Here is a 15,339-nt window from a genome sequence, read left to right as displayed (position 1 = left end):
AAAAAAAAAAAGTAATTTTAAGTGATGATGGGAGATTAATTCAAATATCTACCTGTAAATTACATAGAAACATTAGCCTACTCTAATGTGTTTGGAAATGTGATAGCCAATGTTTGGGTGTATGAAGCCGGCTAGCTGCCAAAAAACATTATCTGGGAATTACAAAGTGTAACAGCTAGAATATATCAAATCTGAGAAAATATAATTTGACATTTTCCTGTTTTGGTTTCTGTATTATCACTAGTTTTCTGCACTGGTGCAACCACTGATCAATTAAACTTGGATGGGGAAAACACACAAGACTAGTGAAGTAAGGGGGTGTGTGTGAAAATGTTCTAGCCAACAAAATACTCAAGTCAAGTGGGCCACTTCATCAAAATCATTCAAACGTTCGTGTCTTGGACAATTTCAGCAATAAATCACCTGCTTTGACAACGTCATTGTTACACCTGTAACCTGCCCTGTACTCCATATGGCCTGTGAACTAGTCCATAAGCGCGGGGGCGCGCACAAGGGGAGGAGGTTTTATCTGCTACTGCGACGGCGCGTGATATCCTTCCGCGGGAGTCTAGCGCGCGGCCCTTTCCCTCCCGACAACACAGGATGAGAACAAGCAGCATTGCTGCTTAGAGACCTTTTACCTTAAGCAATTAAAAATAGTGCATCGGCAGTGTAACCCAACAGCTGTGGAATATTGGGCGTTTGTGTTGTTTCCTCTCTTGGCACTGCTTAGCGTTGCTTACTTTTTGGCACATCGGTTGAACACTGAAGAAATATAATCCGGTTTGAGTTGTGCGCGGCAATCTAACTAGCCAGCTAGCGACTACTTCTGTGAAGAGTGGCTGGGACAGAATGGAGCTGATAACAATCCTCGAAAAAACTGTATCTCCAGGTAATTATACGACACCTTTTACTTGACTTTGGCATCATCTACATGTGGGGTGTGGGTGTGAGGCGTTAGTAACTTGTCATAATTGTGGTTAATTTTGTTCACGTACAAAAAGTTGTAATTCAAAAAGAGGGAGGGGAATGTCTCGTTAGCAAGGCGGCTAACATTCAGGCCTGTTCATTTAGCGGATGCGGCATCGGGGTGTGCATGCTAGCTGGAGAAACACGTTTGTTGGCGAACTTGTTGTCCGTGGATGGATCACGTCCATGTGAACTAATAAGTAATGGCATTATTATCACCATTAAGGCAATGGACACAATTTTCACTTACGATAAAGTGGCATCAAATAAAGAATGTTTGCCGGCTGTGCTGTTTGTGGTTTGATGGCACTGGTTAGCTAGGTATGCTCGACCAAGCTGGCTTTGAAGGCTAACGCCGCTAGCCAGGATGGCTAGGCAGCTAGGATAACTTGATGTTACTTCGCCACTCGTTAGCTTGCTGACAAGCATGAACTTAAGGCGGTGGGAACATTTTGAATAGGCCACCATACTGGGAGCAGACATTGGTCTATTATTTGGGCACGTACATTATATCATTTGATAATTCTTATCTGGAGTTTTAACCGATTTAATGCCATATCGAGCTGCCCATTAACCTCCAGACTTTTGAGTCGTTGAGTTCAGTCTAGCTCTCTTAGCCGGCTAATTCTCACATTGCTTGTCGGGCATTAAGGTATAGCATCATCAAGAGCGCTAACTCCTAGCTGACTAGCTATCTATTACGCAAAGTTAGCGTGGTTGCGCGCTTCTTGGTTATTGGTAGTGGTAAGAAAAGTTAAGAACCTTGTCTTCATATTTAACTTTAGAATATAACTCGCACATGTTTCTTATTAACTATGGGAGAGTGGATTGTAACGTTAGCTGGCTGAATCGATAAAGCTAATTTTCACTAAAGCAAATTTGTACTTGGTACAGGTAAACGCAAGCGACCTCGAGCTAGCGTGTAACGTTAGCCAGCATGGAATTCCATAGCAGCAATGTCGTGTAGCCATGCATTCAGCTAGAATACGTTACTAGCTAATATGTGATGATTGCTTGCGGGCGCTTTTAGAGGGTAACGTTAACATGTTCACTCAAATATTTCGCAGATCGGAATGAACTGGAAGCGGCACAGAAGTTTCTGGAGCAGGCGGCAATTGAAAATCTGGTAAGTGAGAAGCTATTTTTTTTCCATTCAGCCTTATCTGTGATGTTTATTCGGCTGACTGGTCACATCTATCGAACTCTGGCGCCAGAAAAGCATTGGTGGGACCGGTCGGAAGCAGCCGGCGTCTGTGTCACGGCCCTTTCTGCTGCCCCCACTACATTCTGGCAGCGTCACACCGCGGCTGCCTGGAATGAATGAAGAGCTTGCGTTAGCGGCCCACGATAGCCAGCTACACCCATATTGCTGTCTCCCACCGTGATCTTGCTAGACGTCATCCCGATATGAGCTTACAGAAACGTGCATAACCAGGATCGACATATACGTGCATGACCAGTCAGGCGCAGGCAGTATATCGCAGAGGATTTCTTGGAGGAATTTGTGAGAATACGTCGATTTTTTGTATGCAGCGGACTGTCAGTGGAATGGAGGATCTTCTTCAGAAATCCCACACAGACAGGTTCAGACGTTAACGTATACAGTCAAGTTTTCGTTGTCTGCATACCATGTGGGTGTTAACATCATTGGTGGTCAAAATCTTCTTCGTAGACCAAGTTAACCATAAACGATAAAGTGGTGGTTTGTTTGCAAAAAATGCTGTCTATAGACAAACGAGCTGCTGTGGTGTCGTCATAGTTGCCCACACCTTAGTTAATTTAACCCCATTGGTGATGGTGAACATAATCGATCATATTGTGTGCTTGAGTTGTGACTACCAACATTAACCGGTGCTGTTTCCTGGGAAGATTGGAGTCACTTCAAAAGGGCACACCCCAGAAACCCCATTGACCCTGGCTGAACCCTCCATAGTCCTCAACTCGTGCTCTGTAATCAGTTAGACCACTTCAATCAAGTGAAGTATGCCTTGTCTATATTAGTAACCTCAAATTTAGCTGATTTTTCTGGATGCTATGGGCCAGCGTTGTCTGCTGTTGACAGTGAAGTGAATTACAGGTCACTGACCATCATCAACTATAATCGTCACATGTTTTGATGACAGTGTTTGGTTAATTTTTTTCCGGAGGGGCGGAGCAATATGAGGTTATGGGTACACACACACACACACATTGGTTTCACATTTACTCAAACAGGACATTGTCACAGCCACTGGCACAGGAAGTGCACAGCCAAGAGGGGCAGACAATTAGATGCCTCCTACCTTTTAGCTCGGGGACATTGGGGTAATGATAGACCTGCTCTCTTGTGTGGAAGTTCGAGAATGATCTAAACACCTAACAATTGCATTGGCCACTAGCATGGTCTAAAAGGTGCAAAGAAGGATCTGAATATGGTAACCACTTGCTAGTGGCATGAAATGGCCAATGTACTGCATGCATGTTTAAGATGACCATCCCCACATGTATGCATACTGTTTGACAACTTTGTAAATATTAAAATGAAGCCTAAATGTATGAATGCCTGTACCGGGCAGGGAGTGTCGCTATTGCTCAAGCTGGCATTGCTGGGTCAGAGTAATGTCCATTACCTGGTCACTGAGTTATCATAATGTAGAGAGTGATTTTGCGTTATCAACCAAAACTCAAAATCCTGTAAATTCCCTGTGTGGCGATTAGATCAATATCTCGTCTGATGTTTGATCTTGACCCAACTGGAGTGGCCAATGGCTGTAAGACTGCAGAACCGTGAATCAGCATCAGCAGGGAAAGAGACATTATGTAGTTGCTGTGTCTCCATCTACCTGATGTAGTATCTCACGCTGGTCTGTGCCATCTATTTAGTAGTGAGGACATTGTGTAGTTGCTGTGTCTCCATCTACCTGATGTAGTATCTTGCGCTGGTCTGGGCCATCTATGTAGTAGTGAGGTGTGTTGAGGCTAGTGATGAATTAATAACAATAATATATATTTTTTAAATCCTCCCTAGGAGGACTTGTTAGAAAAGCCGGTATATACAGTCCTCTATTATGCATTTGTGTACATCATTAGGGCTGAATGATTTGGGCAAAACGTCTACTTGTGATTTTCCTGATCAATGTTAGATTTTCATTGTAATTTTTTGAAAGTACGGTTGAAACTTCAGTTCAGTATTTATTGCCCTGTCTATAACACTTTTAAAGCATCTTATGAAGTGTTGCCTATTAAGAGAACATTGAAGCAACTGCTCTGTCCTCTAATCCAATGCATAGTTAACCACTGGGTCTGACTCACAAGCTTCATGATTAAATGCAGCCTTTGCCAATTGCATTCGTTAAAATTGTAGTTTCATGTAAAAAAATAGATTAATCTTTTAGCCCTAGTGTTTATTGAATAAAAATGCCCTCACTGGCTTGCCTAAGCCGTATGAGGTCATCTCCCGCAGCATCTCAGCATCCTGACTCCTTGGAAAGGATGGAAACTGAAATATTATCGGATCAAGAAGGACGAATTGTTCCACCTAAGGATATTGATTTTAAAAAATAAAAATAAAAAAAAGGCCTATAATGGAAGCTGATGGCTGCAATGTACCCTAAAATAAGCTGTATGAACAATGATAGGCTTTTGCATTTGCAATCTGCTTCAGCAGAGGGATACTGCAGCTGTCTTTGGTGTGCTGTGGTCACCGGTCTCATAAGTCTCTCCCTTCCTCTCTTTAGCCCACGTTCCTGGTGGAGCTGTCCAAGGTCTTGGCCAACCCTGGAAACACACAGGTAGCTCGGGTCGCCTCCGGGCTGCAGGTGAAGAACTCCCTGACCTCAAAGGACCCAGATGTGAAGACGCGCTATCAGCAGAGATGGCTGGCCATCGATGCCAACGCCCGCCGGGAGATCAAGAACTACGTAGGCGTCTCCTTTCATCCCCCTGCAAACCTCCCCCAAGCCCCCTATTGCTGTCTGCTTTTTTTATACATACATGTGTTGGTGTTCTCTCTCTCTTTCTCTTTCTCTTTGCCTCATCATTTCTTTCTGTATATGTCTCTTCTCTCATCCTGTCTGTCCTTTTCTCTCTCTCTCTCTCTCTCTCTCTCTCTCTCTCTCTCCCTCCTCTCTCTCTCTCTCCCTCCTCTCTCTCTCTCTCTCTCTCTCTCTCTCTCTCTCTCTCTCTCTGCATTGTTGTATTTCATTCCCTAGTGTTTGAAAGGATAATACTGGGCTGAAGAGAGGCAGGCTTAATAAGCTTTAGCACAGGCTGCTCCCACATTATCAGCCCCCCGTGAGCTGAACTACACTGATATGTGTGTAACCTCTGGCCCCAGCCATGTTTTAGTTCAGTTTGCTCCCCTCTCACTTTCACTTTTTACTTCATGTGGGATACAACCTGTGGAAGTTGTTAGGCATTCCTCTCTTTCCCACTTTTATCCTGTATGTTTACTTTAGCCTCTGCGTCCTTCTCTCTCCCTCTCTCTCTCTCTCTCTCTCTCTCTCTCTCTCTCTCTCCCCCCTCCCTCTAAGCTAAGTTGATCCTGTCCACGGCAGCCTCTGTGAGATCCCACCACTTGTTCCTAAATAGTGCAGAGCCGGCATCCATCCCACTCATATTTGTGTGTCTGGTCTGGAGCCTTTGTGGGTGATGAACGTGTGTGTGTGTGTGTGTGTATGACTGGAATGCTGAAGCAGCAGCCCTCTGAAGGCTGTGGTTCCAGACGTCTGGTGCAAAGATCTAATTCTTCCTCTTTTTTTTTTCTTTTTTATTATTATTTTTTTCATCCCCTCTCCCTCATCCTCTCTGTTTCTCTCCTTATTTCTATCTCCCTCACCCATGGATTACTCACTTCCTCTTGACATCTCTCCTGTTCCTTTTCTTTCTGCTGTTGTCCTCCCTCCTCAATCACTTAATTGGCCCTCTCTCCATCCCTTCCCATCTTTCCCCCTCTCTGCCATCTTTCTCCCTCTACACCCCTCCATCTTTCTCCCTCTCCACCCCTCCACCTTTCTCTCTCCATACTGCCATCTTTCTCCCTCTCCACCCCTCCACCTTTCTCCCTCTCCACCCCTCCAACTTTCTCCCTCCACCCCTCCATCTTTCTCCCTCTCCATCCATCCCTCTCTCCCATCCCCCCTCTGCAGGTGCTGCAGACCCTGGGGACGGAGACGTACCGGCCCAGCTCGGCGTCCCAGTGCGTGGCGGGTATCGCGTGCGCCGAGATCCCCGTGAACCAGTGGCCCGAGCTCATCCCCCAGCTGGTGGCCAACGTGACGGACCCCAGCAGCACGGAGCACATGAAGGAGTCCACCCTGGAGGCCATCGGATACATCTGCCAGGACATTGTAGGCAACGCCAGCGCCATTCAACTTCACTTGAAAGAAATGCGTTACTCACATACTCACATTGAGGTCAGGGATATTTGGCTTTGGCTCGGGGGGAAATTTCAGGATGAACCTAAAATCCACTATAACCTTTACAGGTGAACTTAATTTGTCCTTCTCTAATTTTTTTGAATGGGAATGTCGAACAATTTAGTGATTCAGGACTTTGTGTACTGAAACATTACATTTCACATACAAGCCAAATATCCCTAACCTTTTGTGAGTAGTGTACATCTTTTTTTTTTTTTTTTTTTTTTAATCCAAATGAACTTTCTCAAGCTAAACAGTTGACCTAAATTTGTTGAGAGGCAGTCTAATTGCATCAAGAATCTCACTTTTGCTGACTATCTTAGGAATAGCTAGTACAGCTGTAGAACAGCTCTATAGAACATGGCTAGAACACAGCTACAGAACATTGTTTGCGCTCGTTTGTGCTGATGCTCTCGCATTCCTAACGGCTGCAAGTATATTAAGTGCTGGCTGTTATGATGGTGGTGCTAAGGGCCCAGGCCAGGGAGATGTCCTTAGAGAATGACTCATCCAATCATGCGTTTCATGCAAATCGTTTTGACACTCGTACACATACACACACACACTCTGAAACCGCTTTATTTCTTTAGATAAATCCACTGTAGACACTTCACTGCAGTTACCTGAAATTATATTGAATACTGTTAAAGCTATATCTTATTTTAATTGTTCTGTATGCATATGTTTAGTGAAGTGAAATGTTAGGTTTTAAAAAAAGAAAAAGGTCAATAACGACAAGTGTTGTCTTAAGTCTCCAAATAGGAAGTCAAATAAGCCAAATCAGACACCTTATTCATGTAAGTCTTCTCTGCTCTTCCTGATTGTGTCTTTTCTGCCTTGTGATTGGTCGGCTCCTGCAGGACCCAGAGCAACTCCAGGAGAGCGCCAATCAGATCCTGACGGCCATCATCCAGGGCATGCGCAAAGAGGAGCCCAGCAACAACGTCAAGCTGGCCGCCACTAACGCCCTGCTCAACTCGCTCGAGTTCACCAAAGCCAACTTCGATAAAGAGGTAGGCCCTCCCTAGCTTAATTGAATGTATCTACGCTTAACTTGCTAGAGTTCACCAAAGCCAACTTCGGTAAAGAGGTAGGCCCTCCCTAGCTTAATAATCAAATATATCTATGCTTAACTTGCTAGAGTTCACCAAAGCAAGGCATGGACTCCCTAATTCCACTATGCAGTCAACATTCCTCCACCATCCACATTTTTAGCGACCTATTTGTTAGCCTGCTGTAGTTCTGCCCCAGCAACGGTGTAGAAACGCACTCCCATCTTGCCCCAAAGGAGATGGTAAAAAGCTCGCCCACTCTCCCCACTCTGGCCTGACTGAATGGTGTAAGTGACCCATTCTGATGAGGGATGCCCCCCCCCCCTCCACACACACACACACACACACACACACACACACACACACACAGAGCATTTAAAAACCTTTTATTCCCGAGCCCGTCGGTGCAGAGTTACTTCCTCAGAATATCCCATGACCTTCACAATGTGCCCAGTGCGCTGCTTGTTGCAGTGGGGGGAATATTCCGGGCCTCTTGTCTCGGGCGGGTGGGCAGGCGGGCACATTGCGGGGGCCATTCCTCAGGCCTGTTCCTGACCGCTCTGCATGGGGGGGGGGGGGCAGCCAGCAGTAATCTGTGAACGCTGCTGCTAGTAGCCATTGTGAAAGCATAGCCTGGCTAACGCCTACCACTTCTCAAATGAGACGTGGTCTGGCAACCAGACGTTAATTTTCTCGTATTTGAAAAAAATGCCCAGATCCGTTCATTGGGCACCACAGATGTCTTTCAAATGCGTCTGTGCATAGCTCATCATGGTCTTGCTTTCTCCCCTGTTCTGTGATTGGTTGCCAACATCAGGCGAAAATTTGGGTGCTAGTTTCCAGACTGCCTTAGCAGCGTGAATGAAATCACCGCGCGAGGCAGGATGGGAACACCCAGGCTACTTTTCATGAGCAACAGCAGGGGAAAAAAAGACTGTCAATTAGCAACATGTAGAAGTGCTTGTTTTCTTTTTTGTTTGTTTGTTTTTTTTTCCTGTCAATGGGATGCTCAAGGAGCTTTCTCTTTATGTAGATTGCCCTTTTAGCAGTTCTATTTTGATTTAGTCATTCATTCAGGAAGAGCTTTCTTTCCCCTCTGTGGAGTTGTTTTCACATGAAGCTTTTATTTTCCTTCTCTTTCAGACGGAGAGACATTTTATAATGCAGGTCGTCTGTGAAGCAACACAGTGCCCTGACACCAGAGTAAGTACTCGAGACGCTCCCATTTCAGCTGTCTCAATGCCTGCCGATAGCAAGTGCTGCTCCTCTGAAGCCAAGCAAGGAATCCTCAAAACTCAACAGACCTTAATGTATTAAAGAGATTTCTTTTTTCTCTTACCAACAATGCTTTGAAACCAAAATAAATTTGATGAGGTGTGAAATAGTCCATTTTGCTGCCTTTGCAGTCTGATGCCCACAGTCCAAACAAACAGGACCCTTTGTGATGAAATGTGTGTGAAATATTAATCGGCGCTGTGGAAATGTGATCCTTGTGTAGGTACGGGTGGCTGCCTTACAGAACCTGGTGAAAATCATGTCGCTGTACTACCAGTACATGGAGACGTACATGGGGCCTGCTCTGTTCGCGGTGAGTGTGTGTGTGTGTGTGTGTGTTCTCAGTCCTCTTGTAATTGTCTAAAAAAACGTCTTTTAGAGATGAGTCTACAGTGTATATGTAGATAACATGCATGGATTTTACTGACTGAATTGAACTGAATCAATAACAATTTATTTTTTTTGTCGTCACATTTGTATAATATGTGTTTCCATCTGCCAAGACTAATTGAGTGTGTAATGCAAGTTCGGAACTGGAGTAGTCAACTGTGTCCACTGTCTGTATTCATCTCCACACAGATCACAATAGAAGCCATGAAAAGTGACATTGACGAAGTTGCCTTACAAGGAATCGAGTTCTGGTCCAACGTGTGTGACGAGGAGATGGACTTGGCCATTGAAGCCACGGAGGTGAGTTGGGTAGGAACACTAAGCTCTGGCTTTTCTTATTCTCATGCAAGTCAACATGTCTGAAATGGATGAGTGCTTGTTTTTATTCAGCTGATATCTAGAGTCTAGTGAATAAATAATTACTGGACAGTAATGCCCTGTGTATTTGCTGCGTTGTGTATCAGCCACAGGACAGTGATTTATGCAAGTTTAAAAAAAAAAAAAAATATGAATACCATAACTAAATTAACTGCCCCATGTACATGTATTAACCTCATAGCTGAAGAAATTTTGCAAAATCAATTTATAAGCCATGTGTAATAGTGGGGAAATTATGGTACACTTTGCTTCTGAACTGAGGTGTTGCTTAATTACAACTGCAACACTAAATGTTTAGCGCTTTATCTAGATATAGCACTGCACAGCAGTAAATATGCAGCTCTGTTCCGCTGTGGTGTGCTTAATTTAGAGTTCTTGTTAGCTGCTTAATCTAACCATAACGTTGACTGAAAGTTGTTCTCGCTGTGGTTGCTACAGACAGCAGCCACTTACACAATTGATGAATGTGTTTTTTTAAACATGTGTATGTGTGTGTCGTTTCTGTTGCTTAATTTGTGTGTTTCTTCTCTGTTTTTAAACATGTGTCTATGGGTGCCGTTTCTGTTGCTTAATGTGTGTATTCCTTCTTCTCTGTGAACTGTACCCCACCCGCCGGTTGCCAGGCGTCAGAGCAGGGTCGTCCTCCGGAGCACACAAGCAAGTTCTACGCCAAAGGGGCCTTGCAGTACCTGGTGCCCATCCTCACGCAGACACTCACCAAGCAGGTAAGCCAACCCAGCAACGCCAGGCACATTAGCTCTCTTACAGTCATACACACACTGTAGCTGCTACAACCCAGTAACGCCACGCACACTAGCTCTCTTACAGTCATACACACACTGTAGCTGCTATAACCCAGCAACCCCCCAGGCACATTAGCCCTCTTACAGTCATACACATACTGTAGCTGCTACAACCCAGCAACACCACGCACACTAGCTCTCTTACAGTCATACACATACTATAGCTGCTACAACCCAGCAACACCAGGCACATTAGCTTTTAGTCATTCACATACTATAGCTGCTACAACCCAGCAACACCAGGCACATTAGCCCTCTTACTGTGCATTCAGACCGAAACCATCAAAAGCGTCAAAGTCGCTGGTGAAGCTCATAGCTCGACGCTCAACCCAGTTCGGTGCCAAAAGCCATGACGTGAAACATTCAAACAAACCACAAGCAGCAATCCTGCGAGTTTGACATTCTGATTAGTTGACGCTGAAGCGTGTCATAGCTCATTACCATAAAGTTAACTGAGGCTCAACTTTTTTTTGACGCCCGTGAAGCTCATGAAGCCACGCTCACACCCACAATGCTTTTGACGCCGGTAACGCCGACTCTCCATAGAAAATGAATGATTTCCGGCGCTCTTGACTCTTGACGGTCTTGGTCTGAATGCACAGTTAGTCAAACACTTACTGTAGCTGCTACAACCCAGCAACCCCAGACACATTAGCCCTCTTAAAGTCATACACATACAGGCCTGATAGAGTTCAGGCATGATGCCTGAATTCAGGCTCGAGCTCGGCCATGTGCAAAGTCAAGAAAGGCTGTTTTCTGACTGTATTGTTTTTTAATGTATTGGATAATTTCAGGCACAAATAATTTCCTGTCTTGTCAGCATGCAGCTGGTATTCTAAATGGTACCTGCTCAGATCAACTCTACTTGCTTTTGGCACATTGTTACTCCTTTTCTGCTGCAGAAATGTATTTGTAACCTGCATTCAAACACACCAGTAAGCCCCATTGAACACAAGTCATCCAAGTGTCATCATTTAGTGTGCGTGTATTTGAGGGATGCAGAATGCTATCTGATTTTACCTGATATGCGTTTTAAGCGGGCATTGCAATTCAATGTTGAATTCACAATGTGCGTATTCATGTTGATGCGGTGTCCTCACTCCTCAGATGCTAGGCCTTGTTATGTAATGACCAGGGAGGGACTCCTGTCTGTTTGCTGTAGGAGGAAGGGTGATTCTCACTGTGTGTAAACTGGAGAGATCGAAATCTCCATCTCAACCAACACACACTCATGCTACTCATTGGCTTTGTGGTATTAGCTCTCTCTGAGTTAATCCAAATCCTTCTCACCAATGCAGAGTATTTGAAAAATGCATCCTCTTTTTATTTCCGTAAATAAGCAGCAACTGCATCGGGTTAGGGGCTGTCGCTCAGTATTGGGGTTGGAATTAGCAGAATGTTAATTCCGCGGGGGGGGGGGGTGCATACTGTACAGCTGTTTGCACGTGCATCGGAAGCTTGCGGGTGGGGGGGGGTCACTTGTGCCTTTGCGTTTGTCATATGAGCGTGGCCTGCAGCCCCTGTTTAACCCTTAAGGAAGTTCTGTTCAAGAAGCTCTGCTGAATGTACAGCTGGTATACAGGAAAACAGAAATCATTCCCAGAATCAGAATCCGCTTGGATTTGGCCAGGTTTGCGTAAACAAACAAGGAATTTGACTCCGGTTAACTTTGCTCTCAAAGTACAACACTCAAACAAATAGCAGGAACAACAGTAAGACGGCTTGAATTCTTAGCTTGAGCTTGAGTTCCTAGCCTGACTGTACTTGTGGCCTTAATGATGTCATTGTGCCATGTGTTGAGTGGAATGTCCATCTCTGTAGCACATTTTGAAAATAGATGCTAACACGCAGCCTTGTTGCTCTGCGTGGGTGAAAGGTCGCAGGCCTTGTTGCTCTGCGTGGGTGAAAGGTCGCAGGCCTTGTTGCTCTGCGTGGGTGAAAGGTCACAGGCCTTGCTTCTCTGTGGCCTTGTCTCTCTCCCGCTCCTGTAGTGAAGCTATCTAATTAGCGTCTGTGCTAATTGCTCTTCAATTAGCACACTGACACCGCAGCTGCTGATGCTTAGTTATGTCACAGTGGGGCGTGCTCTTGAGGAAGGCTTTCAGTGCTGGGCTGGGTTTTTTTTGAGGGGTGTTCTTTTGTACTGGGTTCTTTCTTGGTGGCTTTCTTTAAAAAGAAAAGCAAGTAGTGACGTGAATGTTATATAATCTGCTCCATGCAATTTATTTATTTGCAAAATAGATCTGCCCCCCTCTGTCAGGAGTGGTGATAATGACTGAAACTATGGGAGCCTGTGTGCATGAATGAGTCATTACAATGACTGAGACTATGGGAACCTGTGTAAATGAACGAGTGATTACAATGACTGAGACTATGGGAACCTGTGTAAATGAATGAGTGATGACAATGACTGGGGGAACCCGTGTAAATGTAAAGCGGAACTTAATTCCTAAAACCTTGTCCGTTCCTCCATGTGATGGCTAACCGGTCTCTCCCCCTCCCTCCCTCCCTCCCTCCCCCTGCGTCAGGACGAGAATGACGACGACGACGACTGGAACCCGTGCAAGGCGGCGGGCGTGTGCCTGATGCTGCTGGCCACCTGCTGCGAGGACGACGTGGTGCCGCACGTGCTGCCCTTCATCAAGGAGCACATCAAGCACCCCGACTGGCGCTACCGCGACGCCTCCGTCATGGCCTTCGGCTCCATCCTCGAGGGCCCCGAACTCAACCAGCTCAAGCCCCTCGTCATCCAGGTCTGCCATTCTGTCTTTTATTGTCATTCATTCATTCATTCATCTAATCATTCATTCATTCATTCAGTCATTCATCTAATCATCTAATCATCTAATCATTCATTCATTCATTCATCTAATCATTCATTCATTCATTCATTCATCTAATCATTCATTCATTCACTCATCTAATCATTCATTCATTCATTCATTCATTCATTCATTTATTGCACCTATGGACAGGTGGGGATTCTGGGGCAGGACTGGAGCTTTTCTGCTATGCTAGAGCTTGCTGTAGGGGGATAATTCAGGGTAGGGGATGGAGCATGTCTGGTCTGTGATGAGAAACCATGCACCACTCTGAAGCACTGATGCATAACCTACACACGGTATCTGAGACCTACTATGACATGAACGCAGATGCAGACACAAGAGTTGGGGAATAAAGTCCTGTCTTTTATTTATTTATTTATTATTTTATTTATTTAGTTTAAATTGAGATTATGTATAGAGGTGGCACTAACTCCAGCTCCTTGTCATTTGAGCAACTGCATACTAACCCACCAGTATGCTCATAAGTAGGGTTTTGTTAAGAATGTATTGCAGCTAAAAGCTATTTGACGAAGTAAGTTTAATACAAATAAGGAAGGAATTGGTGTGACTGCTCATTAAATGAGCAGCATCGGCTTCTATATGGAGAAGCAGTTTGAAGGTCACACTATGAAGTCTGGTCAGAGGCCAGTACGTGCAACCAGTTCAAACGCGGTCGTCCAGGAAGCTGTAGGAGAGGAGGCATTGTGCAGATATAGAAACCGAAACTGCTTTAAAACCACAGAAACCTGCCAATCCACTGCTATCAGCCAGTACATACGGTTAGTAGCACACTGTTAGTGCAGATAGCACATAGTTAGTGCCACATGGTTGCTAGCATCCTGGAGGGACATGCTTGCTGTAGCGTCTTGTGCGGCATTCACACCAAGATCGATAATGATAAACAAATATCGTTCTCGTTCATATGAATGACTACGTTCACACGTAAACTATAACAATAGTGGCATGAAAACAATATTGTTGGGCATCACTTTCAGACCGATTTTGAGAACGATATACAGCTAACATCTAATCAGAACCCATCACATTTTAGCCATCAGATTCATTTACAAAAGGAGAGACTTCTTGTTTGTCAGTGTGGACACTTATCGTTATGGCTACCGTTATCGTTCTTACTGTGAATTCTGCTTTACTCTGTTACTTATTTTAAATAATTAATTGTTTTCCTTGTTCCACTGCTATCAGCCGTTCCACACTGTTAGCGGCACACTTTTAATGCAGATGGCACGTGCTGTAGTTATAGTGGCACATGGTTAGGAGCTTTCGGGAGGGACGTCCTTGCTGTAGCGTCTTACACTCTGTTCTGTTACCTATTTTAAATCGTGTGTGTGTGTGTGTGTCCCTTCCTGTGCTCAGGCCATGCCCACGCTGATCGAGCTGATGAAGGACCCCAGTGTGGTGGTGAGGGACACGACGGCCTGGACGGTGGGGCGCATCTGCGAGCTGCTCCCCGAGGCGGCCATCAACGAGGTGTACCTGGCGCCGCTGCTGCAGTGCCTGATCGAGGGCCTGGGGGCCGAGCCCCGCGTCGCATCCAACGTCTGCTGGGTACGGACACACACACCTACACAGGCACACACACACACACACCTACAGACACGCACCCACCTACACAGGCACAAATACGGACACACACCAACACCCCACCATTTTTTGCATGTAGACCTAGATTTTTTTTTTTTTTTTTACTAAACGTCTCCAGTAGGGGGCGGTGTGATTACTTTCTCTCCTGATGTAGTTGTTCCTTTTACAAAACAGACAAAACACACCCACACATAGACACACATCCCCACACATCCCCACACATACACAGTAAAAGTGATCACACACATGCATGCACACTCTCACTCACATACAGGGTGAGCTGCATGTTTGATGGGGTGGTGGTAGCGTAGTGGTTAAGGAGCTGGACTTGCATGCTATAGATCTCTAAAGTTGTGGGTTCGAGTCCCGGCGGGAACTGATGTCTGGTCTATGAGGAGAAATCATGCACCACGCTGATGCTGTGATGTATAAACCTAAACATAATCTGAGACCTACAAGGCACACAGTTTATAAAATTATTGCTATTTGTTATTTGAGTAATTCAACTTTTTCTGCTATATGTAATTTTATCATTAGATTATTAGGGGTATAACAAAACACCTGAGAGATATACTGGAGAATCACATTCTACTTGTGGACATTCATTTATTGGTGTTGATTTGACATTAAACATTAATTAATGAATTAA

The 15,339-nt window shown here is 44.9% G+C and overlaps 1 protein-coding gene across 3 annotated transcripts in view; it reads left to right on the top strand.

Annotated features, from left to right (window-relative positions):
* The first annotated feature begins 562 nt into the window (after positions 1 to 562).
* The window catches only part of kpnb1 (karyopherin (importin) beta 1), a 30,721-nt gene continuing 15,944 nt past the window's right edge, over positions 563 to 15,339 (top strand). The window contains exons 1-11 of one of the 3 annotated variants that reach the window (XM_062532416.1): positions 563 to 892; positions 2,037 to 2,095; positions 4,686 to 4,868; positions 6,096 to 6,296; positions 7,226 to 7,378; positions 8,561 to 8,620; positions 8,916 to 9,005; positions 9,272 to 9,391; positions 10,084 to 10,185; positions 12,792 to 13,016; positions 14,463 to 14,654. In XM_062532416.1, the coding sequence (XP_062388400.1) occupies positions 853 to 892; positions 2,037 to 2,095; positions 4,686 to 4,868; positions 6,096 to 6,296; positions 7,226 to 7,378; positions 8,561 to 8,620; positions 8,916 to 9,005; positions 9,272 to 9,391; positions 10,084 to 10,185; positions 12,792 to 13,016; positions 14,463 to 14,654 (1,425 nt within the window). In that variant the 5' untranslated portion in view covers positions 563 to 852. The remainder of the gene's footprint in view (positions 893 to 2,036; positions 2,096 to 4,685; positions 4,869 to 6,095; positions 6,297 to 7,225; positions 7,379 to 8,560; positions 8,621 to 8,915; positions 9,006 to 9,271; positions 9,392 to 10,083; positions 10,186 to 12,791; positions 13,017 to 14,462; positions 14,655 to 15,339) is intronic. The other 2 variants (XM_062532417.1, XM_062532415.1) reach the window with 2 other exon arrangements.

This window comes from Sardina pilchardus, chromosome 3 (assembly GCF_963854185.1).
Source record: "Sardina pilchardus chromosome 3, fSarPil1.1, whole genome shotgun sequence".
In the NCBI taxonomy this organism is placed as follows: domain Eukaryota; kingdom Metazoa; phylum Chordata; class Actinopteri; order Clupeiformes; family Clupeidae; genus Sardina; species Sardina pilchardus.
This window is presented reverse-complemented; position numbering and strand designations above follow the sequence as displayed.